At 39.1% G+C, this 19,074-nt stretch overlaps 2 protein-coding genes across 2 annotated transcripts; one reads left to right on the top strand and one right to left on the bottom strand.

Annotated features, from left to right (window-relative positions):
* The first annotated feature begins 4,285 nt into the window (after positions 1-4,285).
* Positions 4,286-8,454, top strand: LOC126599128 (beta-glucosidase 13-like). The gene is made up of 11 exons (XM_050265467.1): positions 4,286-4,444; positions 6,024-6,099; positions 6,236-6,313; positions 6,463-6,550; positions 6,814-7,114; positions 7,208-7,323; positions 7,422-7,639; positions 7,750-7,772; positions 7,872-7,962; positions 8,080-8,188; positions 8,262-8,454. The coding sequence occupies exons 1-11, from the start codon at positions 4,286-4,288 to the stop codon at positions 8,452-8,454; spliced, it is 1,452 nt and encodes a 483-aa protein (XP_050121424.1).
* A 7,249-nt stretch (positions 8,455-15,703) lies between these two features.
* Positions 15,704-18,617, bottom strand: LOC126600275 (O-fucosyltransferase 37-like). The gene is made up of 6 exons (XM_050266859.1): positions 17,858-18,617; positions 17,406-17,574; positions 17,208-17,297; positions 16,834-17,117; positions 16,493-16,751; positions 15,704-16,384 (listed from the first exon to the last, which is right to left on the bottom strand). Exons 1-6 carry the CDS (start codon positions 18,511-18,513, stop codon positions 16,154-16,156), a joined length of 1,689 nt encoding a protein of 562 aa, XP_050122816.1. The 5' UTR covers positions 18,514-18,617; the 3' UTR covers positions 15,704-16,153.
* Between the last annotated feature and the right edge of the window lie 457 nt (positions 18,618-19,074).

Below are 19,074 nucleotides of genomic sequence, written 5' to 3'. Positions count from 1 at the left end.
AATAACATTAACCAAAAATTATACAACATGAAACTTAAACAACATTTTTAAAAACATTTAAAAACATAAAACGTAAATGCCTACTCCATGCTTCTTTGGGCCTAAAGATGTGCAACAAGATCTTGTTGTAGGTACTTGTTTGTGGCACGAGAACGTATCATTCTATAGCGCCTCATGTACTCATCTATAGAGATACTACCAGTTCTTGGATTGAAAGGCAAATTAGGCTCATCATATATTTTTGCACGAGCCCTTCTTGATCTATTTGGATCTTCTTGATCGTCATTGGACTCTCCATCAATATACCCATCTCGCTTATCCCCCACTATCATATTGTGTAATATGATGCAAGACATCATGATGGAGTCCAAATTTTCTCGACTCCACCCTCTTGCCAGTTCGCTAATGATCTTCCACCGTGCTTGTAGAATACCAAAAGCTCTCTCAACATCTTTCCGATATGCCTCTTGGTGTAAGGTAAACAATTTTTCCGCGTCATTCATAGGGTTTGGAATTGCTTGGACAAGTGTCGCCCACTTTGGGTAGATGCCATCTGCTAAGTAATACCTCATATTGTATTGACGGCCGTTGATGTAGTAGTCAAGTTGAGGTGATTTACCTTCCGTCAAGTTATTGAAGAGGGGTGAACGCCCAAAAACTGTAATGTCATTTTGGGATCCAGGGACTCCAAAGAAGGCATGCCAGATCCATGTGTCATATGAGGCAACTGCCTCTAACACAACAGTTGGCTTTCTCAACCTTCCGCTAAAGCCTTCTTGCCATCCGGTGGGACAGTTCTTCCAATCCCAATGCATGCAGTCTAATGACCCTATCATGCCCGGAAACCCATGGTCTTCAGCTTTGCGAATGAGCCGATTCAGATCTTCTTGATTTGGCTCGCGGAGGTAGTGTCTTTGTAAAGCTGAACAATTGTGTCACAAAATTCTTGAAGAGTATCAAGGCATGTAGACTTAGACATACCATGGGTTTCATCAATCGAATCAGTTGGGAAGCCATAGGCCATCATTCGGAGTGCAACAGTAACCTTTTGATGAGGTGAGAAACTAGGGCGGCCTGCTCTGTCCCGCTTCTGTCGAAAGTACGGATTGACCTGCTGGACATCACAAAGTAAACACTCGAAGACATGACACCTCATCCGGAAGCGACGTCTGAAATCCTCTTCTGTGTACACCGAGTTAGGGTCGAAGTAGTTGTTCATCAGATTAGCATGCGTCATCGCTCTGTTTCATGGTTTGTAAGAGCGACCAGCAATAAAGCCACCCCATTAAGGTTGTTCCTGAGTTGGCTGACACACCATGGCCACAGCTATGGCTGCTGCTATGTTTTGTTTGTTGCACCTTACTTGAACTTCTTCATAAGACTCCTCATCTTCTCGTCTCATTTGTACCCATTTTGCTTCTCTTTTGGAATTGGATAAGGACCCCCAGTTGGAATTCATTGCAAACTTGAATTGAAAGAGATTGAATTGAAAAAGATTGAATTTAAATAGATTGAATTGATAAAGATTGAATTTAAATAGAGTGAATTCAAAGTTGTGTGAATTATATCCCAATATCCACCCTATTTATAGCAAAAAAAAAAAAATTCAAATCCAATGGCTAGCTGACGTCATTTAGCCGTTGGATTTGAATTTAAGTTGTAGTTTTTAAATAATAAATTATGTTTGGCCCTATGACCCTTTGGCCCTCGGTTGGAGACGGTTTTTTGTGAAATGACTAAAATAAGCCCTCGATTGGAGACGGAGGTAAATATGGTCAAGTACTGTTCATTAAAATATTAATATCTTGGATAATCTTGGAGGGCCAGAGGGCTAAAACGAGCCCTCTGGCCAGCCATCAGCTGGAGATGGCCTTATAGTATATTTGTTTCCCACAAAACTTGTCAAATCCAAGGCTGCCGCATTCTGGCGGATATACGATTGAAGTTGAAAGTGACTCCGATGAAAAAAGGGCGATTCCAAAGGAGAAAGGGTTAATCTGGTTGCAAGTGCTGGTGATATTATTATTGTTACAACAATCACCAAAAACAAAATTGTAATACCATTTGGGTAAAAGTTGAACCTTGCCATTATTTATAAAGATGGTATATATATATGTTTTTTTTTTTTTTTTTTTTTTTTTTACAATGGGAAAGAATTTAGGGAACTTTAACGAAAAGCACCCGGTACTGTTCATTTTAAAGAAAAACCACATTTTTACACTAAAAAGTCAATCCTGGTACTATTCACTTTACCCTTTATTTTGTCCTTATCATTAAAACTCAAAGTTTTCAAGCCTTTTTCATTAGTTTTCCTAAGAATTTATAGAGTTGTCAAGACGACATGCATTTCCAATTGTTAAACTGTTATCGCTTCATAACTTATCACTAAACGTTCAACTAATTTATTCATATTTTGTCAGAAATTTATAATGACGTTTCTTCATTCATGATCGGTTTGCTTTGTTATTTAATTTGGACTATAATTTATAAATTTTAACAAGCTGATTCAAAATTATTAGCACTTCAAACTAACCCCCATGCATTTCTCGTTTTCTTTTTCTTTTTTTATTAAGAAAGAATATAAGATGATTTTTGTGGAGTGTCAATAACAATTAAAAAAACTATAATGTCTAGTTTGTACATATTTAGGATTTGTTTGGAAATACTTTTAAAATAACTAAAAGCTCTTTTTGAGAAAAAAAAAATTTGGTTTCCAATTATCACTTGAAGTGTTTCCTAAAAGAAGTGTCAGTTATGAGTTTCTTTCAAAAAGAATTTTAAGTGTTTTACAAAATTTACTTGCGTTTTTACTAAGAATTAGTTCCACAAACATTTTCACCAAAAATGGTGTAGAGAGCACCACCATTAATGAAAACAACTAATATTTTTATGTCTGTATTAAATTAATAGTATGATATTGATTAGAAAATGAAAGGAATATAATTTTCTCTCTAATGGATTTGTTTGTCAATAATCTTTCGGAATAATATGCTCTATGGAGCAATTTATCGAATTGGATCATACAATTCTTCTTGTCGAATTGGATCACGTAACTCTTCGTATCGAATTGGATCGAGTAATTTACCGAATGAACTTTCAAGTCTCCTCAACTTCAATTCTTTTGAGCACCTTTTGCTATGCACATTAGTAATGTGACATTACAGTGCAATGAGAACGTTAATTAGCAAACTTGTTTTAAAACCAATATAATTAAGACTTTTCGAACCCAGAACCGATTTAGAACACATAATTTAATAAAATGGAATTCATGACCAATTTAATAATATAAAATGCGATTAAAAGTTAAACGAAAATCTTAAATAATCAATAACTATCGCACCAAACCAAACTGAAGAAGCTGAAGTAGAAGTATGTTGATTAGCAATTTAGCGCACAAAAATTTTAAGGAACCAAATAAATACAAGACAGAAGATGTTAGTACTAGGATGATGAACGGTCGAGAAGAAATGAGAAAAGATCCGACGGTGATGAAAGAATACAGACCAGCGGCATTTCACTATAAAAGGTGGAGTCGCTCCTCCACCTCTTCATTCCATTTCAAACGTCTGAGAGCAAAACAAGAGAGCAGAGAGAGAGAGAAAGAAAACAAAGATGTTGCTGCAGAAAGAGAAGTTGCTTTGTGTCATTGCTGCTGCCATTTTTCTAATAGCTTTGCTTTTATCTGCAGAGGCCCAACAAGGTTTTCCTTTAATCCTGCCTTGAAATTTTCATTTTCTTTTATCATCTTTTTCATGTCCTCTCTTAAGCTTGAGTGAAACTACTGTATTGTCGAAACATCAAACTACGTACTCAGTTAAAATCTTCAAGCATTTTTAAAAGATATATAGTAGTTGTTTGTGTTGCTATCTTTTGTTGACGGTTGTTCCAAATATCCTTGTTCAAAACTGTTCTTCTATTCTTATGTTTAAGCGTTCGTACCTGTTCGTTTAGTTTTTAATTTTTAGTTTGTGAATGTCGTGAAAAATCTGTTGATTCAATCTTGTTGAGTCTCGTGTCCATGAACAATCTTATTTACTTGTAGTCCTTTAGGTGTTCATTCTTTTTTAGAGTGCAACAACTTGTAATGTTTTTTCCTAGAGTCAGATAATGCTAATAATAAAATTTTCTGTTTACAATCATATGATAAACGATCGATAGTGTTGTCTTGGACACTTTCAGATAACTTGTGTTTCAATTGATGTCAATCACTTGCCCTGTGTAATTGTGCAACTCTTTTGCCAGTCTTTTTCTCTGCCTATGCCTTATATGTTTACCCTTTCATCATATGGTGATCAATCAAGTTTTCTACTTAGCACAATTAAATGGCGTTGTTGCAGTTGAGGTGATGAACTCAAGCAGTGCTGCACCCACTCTTGAACTCAACATTCACCGGGCTGATTTTCCTGTTGATTTTTTCATTGGAGTTGGCACTTCAGCTGCTCAGGTACATACATTGATGTTAAAAATGGTCAATTTACTCATACATATATATACACACACACACGTATGCGCTATATTGCACCGCCAAAAAGATTTTGTGATGTAACTCAAAAATATCACGGTCCAAAAAAAGGTTCAATTTTTAAGCGATCTTCCACCATATACCACACCAAATGCCTCGTGATCCTACTGCTCCTAGTCCTTCTGTCCCCCCTATTACTCCTACTTCTATCTCCATAGTTTGCATGGTGATGATATTCTTGATGAGGATATGATAAAAGTCTAGTTTTTCTTTATGTAATTGGTTTATGAATAGTTTGTAACTTTGTGAATTATCTTTATAAGATCATCATTATGTTTGGAATATTTTGATTTTATATTGTGTTGTTGAACTTGAACCATATGTATTTTGGTAGTTTATTATGCATTTTTATGAAATTATTGTTAAATTATGTGTTTTGGTGCAAGTATTGTATATTTATTCATTACTATTTTACGCATTGCAAGTCTCGAATACCTTATGGGAAATCGCTACATAGCACGACATTGCATCGTAGAACCTCCCACGCGACGCCTTATGCAATGCAATTTCAAACTATGATATATGTATAGCCTCATACTTTCTTCTAAACGATCACTAAAAGTAAACATATTAATGTGATGTTGTGCAGACGGAAGGGGCAGTCGAAGAAGAAGGGCGATCCCCAAGTGTCTGGGATCATCGTGCCAAAATACTCCCAGGTTGACTTAACTTTCATTATCTTTTGTTCATATATGTCACGTCCCAGTCTCGACTCCGCCGTAGCACGATATTGTCCGCTTTAGGTTTACCATTCCCTTATGAATTTGTTTATAGGAACTCATATGAGAACTTCCCAGTGGGTCACCCATATTAGGATTGCTCTCGCCCAATCTCACTTAACTTCGGAGTTCCGATGGAACTCGAAGCCAGTGAGTTCCCAAAAGGCCTCGTGCTATATGGAGATGGGCATGTACATATAAGGCACATCACTCCCTCTCCGTTGATCGATGTGGGATGTTACAATCCATCTCCTTAGGGGCCCGACGTCCTCGTCGGCACACTCGCTTCACACAGCAGAGTAGCTCTGATACCATTCTGTCACATCCCAGTCCCGGCTCCGCCGTAGCATGATATTGTCCTCTTTGGGCCCCGACCACACCCTCACGGTTTTGTTTCTTGGAACTCACACGAGAACTTCTCAGCGGGTCACTTATCTTGGGAATGCTCTCGCCCGAACTCGCTTAACTACGGAGTTCCGATGGAATCTGAAGCCAATGAGTTCCCAAAAGGCCTCGTGCTATGGGAGGTGGCCATGTACATATAAGGCACATCACCTCCTCTCCGTTGGTCAATGTGGGATGTTACAATATATTGGAATCCTCATCTCACAAGTATCAGTTGCAGGTGCGATTCGAGACAGTAAGAAATTCTCTAAGGCAATTGATGGATACAGACGATACATGGTGAGTAGCAAAAAGGGTCAAAACATCTTTGACAATGCAAATAATTAATTGTTTTGAGAATTTAAACTAATGTATTGTATGGAATAATCTGAATTTAGGAGGACATTCAGCTTGTCAAGGAGCTTGGAGTGAACTCCTATAGATTCTCCATTTCCTGGAGTAGAATTTTACCAAGTACGCTTCCTTTCTTTCTCATCCCTTTGCTTTAGTTTTAATTTTAATTTCATTCTTCTTTATCTTCTACTTGTTTAAGTTAATTTAATCCTTTATAACAAGATGATGGGGGCTCATGTTGATGAAACCTATGCAGAGGGAAACATAAGTGGTGGAGTTAACCAACTTGGTGTAGATCATTACAATCGTCTGATCAACGAATTAATAAGAAATGGTAAATAAACTTCACTTCTGAAAGTTTATTAATTAGTAACCTAGTACTGCTTTGCGCCATGTAATTTTTGTAACTTGAGTTTCTTGTTTACGCTTCAAATTTTCTCAAGGATGTGTTTGATTTAACGTGTTTCTTGTGTCCTAATGCAGGCATTGAGCCTTTTGTCACGATCTATCACTTTGACTTGCCCCAAGTTCTGCAAGAGAAGTATGGAGGCTTGATGAATCACATGTTTGTGTAAGTTTAATCTTGTAGAATTATCATGTAATGTTTATTTCGAAATTCAGTTCGTTTAATTTAATAAATCACTTCATCTATCTATCTGATATTGCGAACATGACTGTGTATGAAAAGCAAACTCGAGCCTCTAATGATTATTGTGGCTCGTTGTATATTTCCCTTCTTCTACTTTATGCATGCTTTCTCCTTCTTGTGCTTAATCTTTTATATATCCATGGAATCTATCTGCATCCTGTAAGTAAGATGGTCTGTGTTTGCAGGAAAGACTTCAGCGATTATGCTGAGCTCTGTTTCAAATTGTTTGGTGATAGAGTTAGGCATTGGTTCACCATTAATGAGCCAAATGTTCTTGCACAATATGGCTACGAGATTGGGATTGCCCCACCAGGAAGGTGCTCGCTTCCACAAGGACGTTGTGGGTTGGGATCTCCACCTCGATGTATGGTGCCCGTCGGTCCCTGTAACTTTGGTGGTAACTCGTCCACGGAGCCTTACATTGCTGCCCATCACATCATCCTTGCTCACGCCACTGCTGTGAAGCTATATAAAGAGAGATACCAGGTTAAACTTATAGAAACCACGTTCATCTCTATTCAAAGTTCAAAACTCATTGAAGGAATCTTGATAAAGTTTGTTTTGAATGTCGTCTTGCAGGTAGAGCAAAATGGAGAGATCGGAATCGTCCTTGCTACTAAGTATTTTAAGCCATATTCTAATTCACAGGAAGATCAAGCTGCAGCAAAGAGACTGTTTGATTTTTATCTAGGATGGTCTGTATAACCACTAATGATAACTTTAAGAAGTCCATTAATTAATTTAATTTCATTAGCAGTTGATTAATATTAGCTTCTTGTTGAATTTGCATTAGGTTTATGGGACCGTTGGTATTTGGAAAATACCCACAAAGCATGAAAGAGCTGGTGAAGGAAAGGCTGCCCACATTTTCCGCCGAAGAGAAATCTCTTGTCAAGGGGAATTTAGGCTTTGTTGGGTTAAACTATTATGAATCAGTTCATGCGAAATATAGGCCTCCTCCTCCTGCAGAGAATCTGAGCTATTCCTTCGATTCATGGGCGGAAGAAAAAGGTCAAATACAGTACTTGTCATAGCCGTAATGGGAGAAAATAAATAAAACAAATCAAGCATAAGTATAGGTTCTAACCTTTTATGTTTCTTGATTTGTTTGGTTATTGCAGATATGAAAGATGTTCCTGGTGTGGTAAGAAACTTCTAACCTTTTATGTTCTTGCTTTTTTTTATCACAATTCTTGAAGCTTTCTTGAATGAAATTTGTGCTTACATTTTCCTTGTGGTACAGTCCGAGAACCATTGGCCACAAGGGCTGCAGAAGCTCATGAACTATGTGAAGAATGAATATCGTAGCCCACAAATCTACATTTCCGAAAATGGTTGGATTTCTAACTTATGCTTCAGTTAATCCACATATGTTGGAAAGTATCTAATTAGTAATGGAAGTTATCACAGAACGTTAACATGAATTGTTACATCTGCTGTAACTTTTATAGGATATGGTAATCCAAGAAATGACAGACTTCCGCTGGATGAACAAGCAAAAGACCCAAATCGAATTTCCTATATTGCTCGGCATTTGTATTGGCTCAATAAGGCAATGAAGTACGTGATATAACTTCTTAATTAACATAGATCGACTCAATGTATAATCACGTTCTTATCCGGTTTATCGCAGGAATGGAGCAAATGTCAAAGGATACTTTTGCTGGGCTCTGTTCGATGACTTTGAATGGGGTATAGGGTTGTCTCAACAAGTTGGACTCTATTACGTTGATTTTGAAGACAACTACAAGCGCTACCCCAAGCAATCAGCTAAGTGGTTCCGTGATTTCAACCACAACAGTGCTGCAATTAGTAGATCGACTTAGTTACATAATCTCTCATTCCGGTTTTATGTAGTACGTACTTCATATTTTTCTATAATCAAGACTCTCGCATGTGTGACTTTAAACAATTTATGTATGCTATTAAGAATTTTCTATTCAATTTGTGGTATCCATCTGTTATATCGTGGTAAGAATACTTGTGTAGGACAGTTAAGGTTCGGTTACACTTCATAAAATATAAAAATGCAAATAAATCCAAACTGAGTTTTCAATTTTGTTTCGCAATTTAATTATACTGCAAAGAGGTCACACTGAGTTTTCAATGTTTTCAAACCTGAGTTCAAACTAGAAAGAGCTCTGATGTTCACTAATTTTTCCTTCTGGAAATATAAGGCTCGAAAAATTCAATTTACTGCTTGAACGAATAGAAAAGTTCAATTTACACATGCATTATATGCAATCACATCTCGGTTCCACTACTGGAGGAATCTTCGAAAAGAGCCAGCATTGCTCGCCTGTTCGGCTCTATAAATTTTCTGTGTCCCCTGTAGGCAAGGTGACCCTGTTAGTTTCATTACTTTACACATTGAAATGTTTGTCTGCATTGCTTGGCCCACGTTCCACCATGTGAGTACAATACAAAGACATAACCCTAGCTCAGAGACACAAAGTAGTCAATGGCAGCTAGAGCTGAAGACTTGTACGTATTGGTTGTATAGCTCATGTTCACTTGTCTATGGAGATATCCAGGTTCAGACTAGTGGCGGAGCCACCAAGGGACTAGGGTAGTCCCCGGCCCATCCTGATTTCATCTGAGGTGTGAACCTCATGGAAAAAGATGACGCAAACGACGTCGTTAAGCTGTTTTTATTTTAAATCTTTTTTGTTGTCTAATGAAACGATAAGTTTGGCAGGAAATTTTTAAAAGAGATGTGCAATTTTAAATGGAAAAAGCAACTGCACTTCTAGTTCGATTCTCTCACCTAACAGTAATATACACCCTATAATTTTCAAAAGCAACCCACCTTCTTTATTTGCAGACCTCTCCCCATTTTCCTTCTTTTTTCTACTTCTTTGTATTTTCTTTAGCCTTCCACAACCTACCTCTTACTTGGTTGTCTGGGTTTTTACATTTTTTTTCTTCTTAGTATTGAATTCAAGAGAATTTTTTCAGTTTTGTGAGGATTACACAAATTGCATATGTCAACATGTTATGAATTCAACTTTTTACACACACTCATATATACACTCATATATATATATATATATATATATATATATATAAACACAATCACACACACACACACATATTTGTGAAAGGCCCCTCCTCATTCAGAATTCTGGCTCCGTCACTGAGACTCTCGAACCTTGGGGATGATGTCATCATATTTGGAGACATCTGGTTCTGACTGACATATTTTTCTCTAGCCAAAGACCGAGTGCAAAGTAAAGCTCTTCAATCCAAATTCTCTTTGAAGTAGATTCTAAGTTCTCAAACTGGTGATCACAAAGCTACCTGAAAACTAAAGCCAATGTGGAAATGACGATTACCTGGCATTCAATACATATATGAAACTAAGAAGGGTATGCATGGGTGAGATAAAAGAAATTCCCAGCAAGGAAAAGGAGAGAAAGATACAAGATTAGGGTTCAGGATTAAGGGTTTAGCAAAATGGGTTTTAGTGATTAAAATTGAGAAGCACCCTCCTGATATCACCTAGAAAGTAATCTGCACTTTTTGCCTGCATCTTGCACATGATGCACCAATGTGGCAAAAACAACAATATGATCTCCTTCTGTCCAGGAAATTTTAATCCTATCTTTTCCCCTCCTTATTAATGTTCTTTTTTAATTCTTGTGTAAATCTTGACCCTCAAAATTCCAAAGGCTACGTAGCAATACAGGCCGAGTAAATATGAGCTAACGTTCCTCATGTGAATGAGGGCGTGCCGATTTGCGATCAAGCTCGGTCGGGTGTGTAGAATAGATGTGGTGGTGATGGTGTTGAATGCGTTGCTGACTTTTGTACTTAAGAAACTATGGCAAATGATGGAACTGTCTCGGCCTTGGGTTTTATAACCTGAAGAAAATGTCGCCTTGTTCATTGCGAAGTTCAAGATCTCCTGCAACAGGTTATGCCACTTCGACTATATTCATGAGAATATAGGTGCGCAAAATTGGTATTAGGTTGTAAGGTCACATGCATTCAAAGGAGATATGCATTTCATTAACATGGTTCGGCCATTTGAATGCCGAATTGCAAAATTCACATGAGAGTAACCAATTATAGAACACTTCATTCCGTTGGGAAGTTAATGAAGTAACCTCGTTATGCAAAAGAATTGAGAACTCTTCGCCGACTGAGACTTGGATAGATAACCAACCGACCAATAGCAATGTTGTTTACTTGTCTAAACTGAAGGTTCTGCTAAATCGTCTGGTTCTACAGCTCCATTGTTGTTTACTTATCCAAACTGAAGATATCGTTGGTTGTCAAAACAGTGATGTTTACTTATCCAAACTAAAGGTGTGTTGGCAGGCGGGTTAATTACAATAGTCAGTATTTTTCTCAAGGGAGAAAGATTTCGCGTAGAGCGTTTTGAGTTGTTTGTTGAGTTAAAGGGGGCATCTCATGTTGCAGTAAACTCTTTTATTTATAGGGATGGTTTTGAAGAATAATCAGGTTTGCTGAGGTAAAGTCTTGATAGGACTGTGTCACTAGCCAGTTACCTGAATAATTCTTTCTTTATCCCCTTTTATCCCTTATTTAGTCACCTTTATCCAGTCTCAACCTCTTTGATTCAAACCAGGATTATGAACTTAATCCTTTTGTGAGGTTAATTCATCTTTATCGAATCAAAATGAATTTTGATCTTTAGAATAATTCACATCTAAACAAAGACCATCCTGATCCTTGACAATTTTAGTCCACTAAAGACTCGATCGAGCCACATCTAAACTTAATCTATTTACAATTTGTTGACTCTAAAAACCACCACGCCTACGTGGTGCGCAGACCAAGTAACTAATAAGCTAACTACGTCCTTCAATTATGTGTGGGGCGTGCCAACTCGACCGGGGAGTAAAATGTGTTGATGTTGCTTTGAGCACGTTGCTGACTTCTTGATCCTGCGATTGGGATCGAGGAAGGAACGCGTCTCGGTCTTTGGGTTCTAGAGCCTTAAGACAAGGCTATTAGTCATGTGAAGTTCACGAATCGTCAAAGCCGGGTTCGGTCACGGTGATTATATTCGTAAGAGTATAAGCATGCTAAACTGGCACCAGGCTATATGGACACAAGTTCTCAAAAGAGATGTATGTCTTGATAATAAATGTGGATCGGCTATCAGAATGCCGAACTCTGAAACTCACTTACGAATATCCAATCATAAAACAACTTGGCTTTCAATGTGCCAGGCCTAGTAACCTGTAACACCTCACTTCGCTGAGAAGGTTAATGAGATGACCTCTACCAACAGGAACTCGAAAGTCCCTATCGACCGAGACTTGGATAAATAACCAGTCGATCTCAAAGCAGTGTTGTTTATCTGGACTGAAGGTGCTCCTTGATCGGCTGATTCTACGGCTCCAGTGCTGTTTATCCAAACTGAAGATGTCGCATGTTGCCTTCACAGTGTTGTTTATCCAAACTAAAGATGTGTTGGTGGAAGAAATGGGAAAAGGATAAAATCTCAAAGGTTGTTGAAAAGATTTGCGCAGAGCAATTTATGTGTTAAATTGGATGGGGCTTTTGAATGTACACTCCCTCATCTATTTAGTATAGCGAAACCTTTCATAGCCAAGCTAAAATCATACTCGGATTAGAACTCCTTAACCTAATTTGATAAGGTTTCGGCCAATCCTAACTCCAAAATGACTCTGAACCGAGCTAATTAACAAACCAGATTCATTTCCTAAGTCTCAGCATCTTTAGTTTATTAAAACTCCTCATTGCACTAGGTCTCGACTACTCCATCCCTATCTAAACCAATCTGTCCTGCAATAGGATTCGGTCAATTACCGGATGTCCCATGATGACTGGACGGTCCATAATAATTCTACAAGAAGACTACTAGGCCAAAAATAACTCTAAGCTCGGCCCAAAATAATATTTTAGGCCCAAACATTGCCACTTCGCTTCTGAGGTATTCGGCCTATAAGTCTTGGCTGAACTTCGACCTTGCATAAGCAAAATCGACCCTCAACATATTCCTAACGGACACTAAGAAACCTCAAATCTCTCAACCACTCAGGCGCATTTATGGAGTAGATTGCACGATTTTAATCATGTCAGACTCCCTGCCGCATGGCATCTTCTTAGCATATATATCTCTTAATAATGACCCCTAAGGCATGCAGACACTAAAACATCATTTCACCATAAACTCGTCGTCATATGCAATCATGCAGCCTTGATTTCCTGAGCTTTTCAGCATCCTTGAGTCGTGCAAGCACTGAAAAGTCCATTCGCCATAAAACTCGTCGTCACACGTAATCATGCATCCTCAATACGTGAGCTTTTCTACTTCTTCATCTGGATTCTCTGAATATCCATCATGATTACATAATATTGTGGTCGAATCTACCCCTTATTCTTTAAAAATAAAATTGTTGATCTTTTTCCTAAATGCCTATAAATATCCAACTCTCCTTCATTCAGATCTTCACGCTTTCAAATCTCTCGAATCTCTTGCCATTTACTTCTAAACCCATAAAAGAAACCATACTTTGAAACCCAAAAAAACCTTCATCTTCCTCAATGGCTGCCAATACTTTCATTATCAAGTTCACCGAGGAATGCGATAAGTGTTGTAACATTATTGATTGGAATATCAAAACCATTTAATTCGAGGATAAGCTAAGTGATTTCCATCAAACCCTTGGCCCACTTTTCAAGGATGATGTTCCAAAAGTCATCATCGAAATGTTGAAGGTTCACTGCCTAAAAGCTTTGTTCCAAGGGTATGACTGGTCAAAATAGGAATCAGCCAAACCTTAAGGTGTCTAGCCCTCGACCACTGCAACCTAGGCCACTTGGTCACTCGAATGAAGCCATACTTTGGCAACGAATAGAGATCTCTCGGCATTTTTTATGCCATCAAACTCTCAACCATCGAGATGAACTTGGATCGAGAACTTGTGATGGTTGCCCTTAGCTTTTGGTGCTCGGCCACCAACACGATGGTTCTTCCCCTTGACCCCCTTAGTTCAACGATGTTGAACATTACTGCCATACTTGGCACCTCTCTCACCGACCTTCCAATTGACACTTCTTTCTCTGGTATAAATTTGACATGGACCTGAAGACAGTTTTCGAGGAACGTGCCATTAAAGCCTTGATGAAAGGAAACCAAAAGCCGTCGAAAGAGGACTCGCAGAAACTGCACAAGAACTTTTTCTATTACAACACCATGATCACCCACTTCGCCAACTCAGAAGGGGATGATCTTAAGAAGGGGGAACACAGGGCCTTCTTATTCTACTGGTACAACAAGTACACATTTTGTGCTAAGTCGACTAAATGTCTGGCCGAGAACATGCCCGCCGCTGAAGCCCTGGCCAGCGGTCATGTCCTGACCCTTAGTCCAACCATTCTTGCCAAACACACCAGGTGCTTGGTCGAAGCTACCGTAGCGAAAATCAACCTTCACCAAAACAACTCGTTCTGGGTCTTCCAACTTTGGCTGCAGGACTATTTCTCGATGTTGCGGCTAGAAGTTCCAAGCTTCAATTCCTCTGAAGCAATGGGTCTTGGCTAGCCTCATGCCCCATTCCTACTCACACGGCCGAAGAAATTTTCAAATATTTCTTCGGCCTAAAGGACCTATCAGAAGACAAATTCCAAATATGTCGTCGTTGGACATACCCATCTTCCATCATCCTTCCACAATCGGCATGGGAAGAAGCCGAGGAAGCTGATCTTCGAAAATCGTGGGGATCATTCATCATGACTCGCGATCTACCATATGGTTGCGAAGCTCGTCGAGGAAGCTGGGAATTCTATCATCCCAAGTTCTTGGCTCGTCAACTAGGCTATCTCTAAGGGTGCCCTATGCCATTCCTTGTTTCTCACTCACTTTTAAGCTGAGGGTGCTTCTCCGACTCCTCATAGAGGGAATGCGAGATAGCCGAGAATGAGTTCAAGGAACGGTGCACCAAATTCTGCCTTTGGCCAAATACTCCAGAATCCTGATGTGCTAGCACCTTTGCTGACTGATGGTTTAAGAGCTCTTTTCACCAATGCTTTGTGGCATGGTAAGCCCTCTCTTAAAAGCTCAAGGCAGCAACCTGGTTCGATGTCTACATTGTCTTTATAGAGAATATTATAGTAAATTTCTTTCCCACAGATCTCGTCAAATCCGATGCTGTTGCATTATGGCGGATACACGATTAAAGTTGAAAATGATTCCGATGAAGAAAGGGGTGATTCCGATGGAGAAAGGGTTAATCTAGTTGCAAATGCTGGCGATATTATTGTTGTTACAGCAATCACCAAAAACAGAATTGTAATACTATAATTTATAACTTCTAACAAGTTGATTCAGAATTATTATTAGCAAACTAATCCCCATGCATTTCTCATTTTCTTTTTCTTTTTTATTAAGTAAGATACGAGATATTTTTTGTGGAGTGTTAACAACAAACATTTTGTTAGTGATTTGAGTTCGCGTTTATTAGTGTTAGCAAATAAAGAAATTTTATCACAAAACCCACCTTTTTTTTTTTAACAAACTATATTATCTACACTAAGGGGAGAGGGATGGGCTTAGCCTCAATGAACTAGCAATAATGTGGTTCAAATTCGCCTTTGGCGATAATCAAACCTAAGACCTCTCACTTACAAGCAAAGAGAAATATTACTAAACCGTACTACTAGTGGCCACAAACCCACGTATCAAACTCTGTTAAAGGTTCCACTAATCTCATAAACCCTGAACTGAACCTCTGTTACTGTTAAAGATTCTTCAATCTCAAAAACCCCGTGGATAAGTTCATTGTTGTAAATAACAAATCGGGTTCATTAATTAACACAATAAACCACTAATCAAGTTTTACATTGATACTAACTTTACATATTGGAAAAGCGATTCACATAGGGTGGGATCTTGGAAAAAGTTGATCCTACGATAATAACTAAAGAAAGTTAAGGTTCCACCATAAAACCAAATGGCAATATGGGATTAGCTCAACTCACTTGCTCGTGCAAAGTCCCTTCTTTTCGCAGGATTATACTCTCAACAATTACCTGCGAGAGAAATTCTAAAGTACACCCAACTATAACACACACGTCTTGGTGATATACCCAGTGCATGGATTAACTTGTCAAAGCTCCCATTCATTCTAGTTACAAAATATAAGCAATTCAAGACATTAACAAAACGTAACGTAAGTGCATTTCAACACTCCCCCTTAATGTCATTGTGTTCATTTCCCTTGATCTTCATTCTTCTTAGCTTCAAGGTGCTAACATCGGATTTACACAATTATCTTCACTTCTTGCTGCCTTTTTTTCATTTTTCTTCCTTCCTTGTTATCAACCAATTCCCTTCAAGTGCAAACTTTTAACATTTATTAGCTGAATAGAGCTCATTTGGGTGCCATTTGCATGTCCAATCAGGTTAAGGTAGTGGCTTAGCCAGAATTTTGAGTTCGATTCCTATAAATTGGAATAAAACTCCCACAATCAATGAACCAGAAAATTTGAGTCCTATATAGAGTTCCTAATGTTTCTCTAATGGCACTAGAAAATGCCTGTACTGTGTTTACACATGCACTCAGGCACAGGATATGCAATCACATCTCGGTTTCTCCTGTAACCCCTTGGCTCCGGCTGCCCCTGAGACTTCCTATGCAACCCTCTCATGATGCTTCCAAACTCTGCATCACCGATGGAGCTGTCTTCAAAAAGAGGCAGCATTGCTCGCTTGTTCGGCTTTATAAACTTTCTGTGTCCTACATAGGCACGGTGACCCTGCCATGTCAAAAATACAACTTAAATCGAGAGCATTTGATCAAACGTAATGATTTAAAGTTAATTTTACTTTGAACTATCAGAATAAAGAAAGTTTTGAGTGCTTACCTGCATTGCTCGGCCCATGTTTCCACCATGCGATGGAACAAAGACATCACTGCTCAGAGACACAGTGTAGTCAATGGCAGCCAGAGCTGAAGCCTTGTTCATGTATGGAGCGAGTTCTCCATCTCGCGCCAACATCTCCTTTGTCACCAAATTTGGAAACTCGTCCACAAGTGGCTGCAGAGCCCTGCTGCCTCCAAATGCCTCGCCTCCTGCGCTGTATATCCGTGCACCTCTTGGTGCGCCTAAAGCTTTCAGAAACCTGCATTAAACATCCAACTTCAACCATGGTGCAAAAATAAAACTATGAAATTACAACTCTGCATTTCTACTCCTATACATACCTTGCTATTTCTAAAGCATTTAGGGGGCAAAGTCCAGCAAGTTTCCGCTGGGTGTAGCTCATGTTTAACCGTCCAGTGAGGTATTCGGGTTGAGACTCCCGAACATTGGTGACCACATCATCATATTCGGGGCCTAAACCAGTGAGACATCCAGTTCTGACCCACACATCCTTCTCTAGCCGGAGATGGAGTGCAATGTAAGGACCCTCAATCCACATTCTCTTTGTAAGTCGATTTCCAAGTTCTCGAATTGGTGCTGCAAACCTTAATGCATGAAAAGCTACCTGAAATGTAAACACAAAATGGGATCAATGACAACATGAACTTACATTATGTACAAATATCTGATGACGGTGGTTAAGTTCGTAATGTACCTTACACCGAAGCTTCTGCAGATCAGGGGGGAGATTCTTGGAGAGCTTAGAATCCAACCCCTTTAACACAAGAAGGCCTTCTCTCCTCAGCTGCATAAACATCAAAAACAAAGTTTGAGGAAAATTATTTTCTTTCTTAGTTCAGTTCATTTCTCAACCCGAAGACTGGTAATAATTAATATGAGAGATGTTCCGTACTTGATTGTAGAATCTGCTATGGATCCACTGTGGAGTAACGTCGTGCGGAATCTTGTTTTCGATTGTCTGTCTTGACATCAAATGTGTGGAGGGAAGAGACGATACAATTCGTACATCAGCTTGTAAGGTCCTTTTGAAATGTTCCGCATCGAAAATGTCCGAGAACTCACTGCAAATTCAATAAAAACAAACCGATCAGCACAAGCATTCGACAGAATCAAACCCTATTAAAATACTAGTAGATGATTCCAAGCGGCTTGTTTTATGCTTATTTTTTATGCGAAAACAATGACTTTCTTGCTGAACACGAAGAATCGAACAAAATACATGTCCTATTTTGGTACCAGAATCTAGAAATCATGTTTTAACATAACCAAATTGACCAAAACGGACCAAGAACAACATCAAAACATGATTTAAAAATTAAGAAAAAAAAAACGCATATGGCAAACCTTTCGTCTCCCCAAATCAGATTGATCTGCAATACTGGAACAACCAATGCAGCTCCAAGAATTCTTGCAATGACGACAGCATCAACAATCTGATTCCTCTGCTGGTTCAAACCTCCTGACGCCACCACCACCAAGAACCTCCTTTTCTCCTCAGAAATCCTGGGAGAGATTCTCCGATACCCGAGGCTGAAATCCAAGCAGGGCCGGTAATTTTCACCTCTGGGCTGCTGCCAGAACTCCCTTTCCGCCTCTGAAAGGTTACCGAAAGCCCTGCGAGCAGGCAGCGGTACCATTGCACTGGTTGACAGGCTCGGCCGGTCATTATCTTCCTCTCCATTGGTGGCGGAAACTGGAGAAGTGGGAGAAGGAGTTGGAGAGGAGAAATGGGAACAGGGGAGGAGAGGAGGGTATGAGGGGACCAGCGTGAGAAAGGAAATTCCCAAGAAAGTGATGGAAAATAGGAGGGAGAGGTAGAAGATTGGGACGGCTAATGGGTGCTTGCTGTTGCTGCAGAGCATCGGGTTTCGGTGGCGGAGGGTTTTCGGGGAGAAGAGGAAGGCGGTGAGCGGAGTGAATGGAAGTAGGTGGAAGAATGGCGGCGGCGGTGGTGGGTTTGTGGTGAATGTGGAAGCCTTCAAGTTTCTTGCTTTCGCCATGGAAATTACAGAGTGGTGCTTCTCTGTAATTGGGGTTTTGGAAGAAGCTCTGTTTTCTGTAAATTTTGGGTTTTTAGAGAGAGAGAGAGAGAGAGAGAGAGAGAGAGGGAAAGTGAGGAGTTTGAAAGATTGTAAGAGAAGAAATGAAAGAAAGCACCGAGAAGCTTGTTGTGTAAGGCTATATGGTTCTTGATTCTAGAACCTTCGTAAATGTCCGATTTGTCCTTGATTTATTGCAAAATTAGCTCAGTAAAATGAACCCGCGAGAGGGTTTTATGGTAATTGTACACAACCATGAAGTCGACGGTTATTCCGTTTGGTTTTCCCGGGAAAATAAAAAGCAGGTTAGCTCAAAAGTGCTTCTTGTAATAGTAGTTTCGCTAATACTTGGGCTGTTGGCAAAAGCAAAACTGTGATTTAGGTTAGTAGTTATCCATATTTTCCTAGTGTGATTAACTACAAATTATGTATTCGACTTTTGGAGAGATGTATATTAACAAGAGATGATTTAAATGCATTTTAATTTATGCTTTGTTTGGCAAGTGATATAAAAAAGAAAAG

This window comes from Malus sylvestris, chromosome 14 (genome assembly GCF_916048215.2).
Source record: "Malus sylvestris chromosome 14, drMalSylv7.2, whole genome shotgun sequence".
In the NCBI taxonomy this organism is placed as follows: domain Eukaryota; kingdom Viridiplantae; phylum Streptophyta; class Magnoliopsida; order Rosales; family Rosaceae; genus Malus; species Malus sylvestris.
Note: the sequence above shows the minus strand (reverse complement) of the source record. Positions and strands in the feature narration are given on the sequence as shown.